At 41.3% G+C, this 1,983-nt stretch overlaps 1 protein-coding gene across 1 annotated transcript; it reads right to left on the bottom strand.

The window, feature by feature from the left end:
- Nucleotides 1-339: 339 nt before the first annotated feature.
- Nucleotides 340-1,346, bottom strand: LOC129307212 (uncharacterized). The gene is made up of 3 exons (XM_054948101.1): nucleotides 1,123-1,346; nucleotides 820-1,010; nucleotides 340-617 (listed from the first exon to the last, which is right to left on the bottom strand). Exons 1-3 carry the CDS (start codon nucleotides 1,205-1,207, stop codon nucleotides 597-599), a joined length of 297 nt encoding a protein of 98 aa, XP_054804076.1. The 5' UTR covers nucleotides 1,208-1,346; the 3' UTR covers nucleotides 340-596.
- Nucleotides 1,347-1,983: the final 637 nt, after the last annotated feature.

Here is a 1,983-nt window from a genome sequence, read left to right on the forward strand (position 1 = left end):
TGATGGTGAAGGCGTGAAGCTGCCCTCGAGAATCATGCTTTCAACAGTTAAGAAACTTGGTCGTGACTCGCCCTTTGCTTTGCACACAAATCAACTAAGAAATACCATAATCTTTTAGAATATCATGGAAGATTATCAGGAAACCTTCGAAGATAACACGCGCGCGCACAGAAATCAACGCAAAATAATTATCGTCTCATCTCTCGTGTAGAGGCGAAGCAGATAATACTAGAAAATGTGTGTTTGCGAGAAGGGGGGGGGGCATTGTGGCCACAAGTAGATCGGGAAACATTAATAATCGAAGTTATGTCACGTGATTGTTTGGAAATACGGAGGAGATAGACGAAGTTAGATCTCTTTATACCAGAAAAAACACAGAGAACATATGATGATCTGATGATAGTTACAAGTACATGTATCGGACTATTCCAACTGGAGACCACATAGTTTTTGTTCCCCTAATCACCACACACTTCTCTTCTATACAGATTTTGCATATCTTTATGTAAAAACATGATAAAACATCCCAAAATTCCCAACATGATGTCCTCCATTACACGAGAGCACAGACATACATTAAACCTGTAAAAACCCGTTCATCCATGGATTCTCTTGACCTGCGCAGTACAAGAGCATTCACGATAAAAACTACGAACAATAATAATTAAACATTCCAAAATCACATACTGAATGTTAAACCCTTGTGCTATCCGTTGTCCATTAACAGCATCATACAACCCCAGTTCACCAGGACCAATATATAAATATAAATATAAGTTAACACGGAAATTGAACGATGCTCGATCCATAATCACTTGCCTTTTCTTGTTTGGTATGGGTATCACTGCTCATTAAGCCCTTGTTAACTGTGGCCGAACCTAAGCCCTTTCGATGAGTTGAAAGAGGGCTGGCGTGAGATCGATGATGATCCGGAGGAGGAGAGGACGAGTGGGTTTCAGGACCTCTATAATCAATCTCATATATCTCAGATTCCAAAGCTTGCGATGCCCCTATACAACTCCAAATTAATCAGAATATACCGAGTCCAAATACACGCACACGCACACGCATAAAAAGGGGCGCGAAAGCTAGAGAGAAGACGAGTTAGAAATAGAAGCAAACCTGTGGAGAAATAAGGGACAGAGAGGAGGAGGAAGAGAAAGAAACATGTGGTGAAGGTGGACCTAATCTCCATCATATACAGCATGCTCAGATTTCTGGAGGCTGTCGTGAGAGAGCAAGAAGACTATCAGAAGCTTCTTGCTTTGGAGTGATTTGTAAGTAAGAGGAGGAGGAGGAAGTGCTTTTAAATGAGTGATTATAAGGGGCAAGAGGTTGCTTTTGGTAATTGAAGCCATCAATCTCCACAGCAATAAGTTGCAAGGGGCGACGTGGATGTGTTGGGTTGGAACATTAATGACTCCATAACGAACCCATATCCTACGCGTATTTTATTTATTTGTTTATTTTATTTTCTGTTCATGTTTTATCTCGAGATCCAATCATCCAACATTATTGGACAAGGAAGGAGGAGCTGAGAAAGAAGGAAAGACAGGCATAATTTTGACTGAGCGCCCCCCCCCCCCCCCCAAGTGATTTAACAGGCTAGCTTCAAATTTCCTGGCGTCTTCATGATTAACTTGCTGAAACTCCCTGTTTCTTTCAAGTCTCAGGGTGCAAAAAGAGGCGATTATATACTGAAGAATTGTAGTTGAGACAAGTGCATGTGTTCATAATTGAAAACTGTCCCATGAAGGGACACCTCATCGAGATCGCCCAGCTGTACATCACACTCCTCGCTTTAATTTCGTTTCAGCTGTCCAACATCTCTCTGCTAAGCAGAATGCTAGCTAGTAATAATCACTGGCTTCTTCCTCGATCTATTTTATTTGACTTGAGCTTGTCGCACAAACTAGCTAAAATTTCAAGTTTAATTTTTCGACTACTGCATGCTTGTGTGTGTGAATTATTTGCTGAGACCTG

The sequence above is a fragment of the Prosopis cineraria genome, unplaced genomic scaffold (genome assembly GCF_029017545.1).
Source record: "Prosopis cineraria cultivar Desert tree isolate PC_DT_omini unplaced genomic scaffold, ASM2901754v1 PC3, whole genome shotgun sequence".
NCBI classification, from domain to species: Eukaryota; Viridiplantae; Streptophyta; class Magnoliopsida; order Fabales; family Fabaceae; genus Prosopis; species Prosopis cineraria.

Excerpts from the sequence above, each read along its gene's own strand:
- LOC129307212 (XM_054948101.1), bottom strand. The coding sequence starts at position 1,207 with ATGCTGTATATGATGGAGATTAGGTCCACCTTCACCACATGTTTCTTT. Across the intron at positions 1,011-1,122 it reads TGTCCCTTATTTCTCCACAG|GGGCATCGCAAGCTTTGGAA; the intron begins GTTTGCTTCTAT and ends GGAGTTGTATAG. Across the intron at positions 618-819 it reads CCCATACCAAACAAGAAAAG|GTCAAGAGAATCCATGGATG; the intron begins GCAAGTGATTAT and ends TGTACTGCGCAG.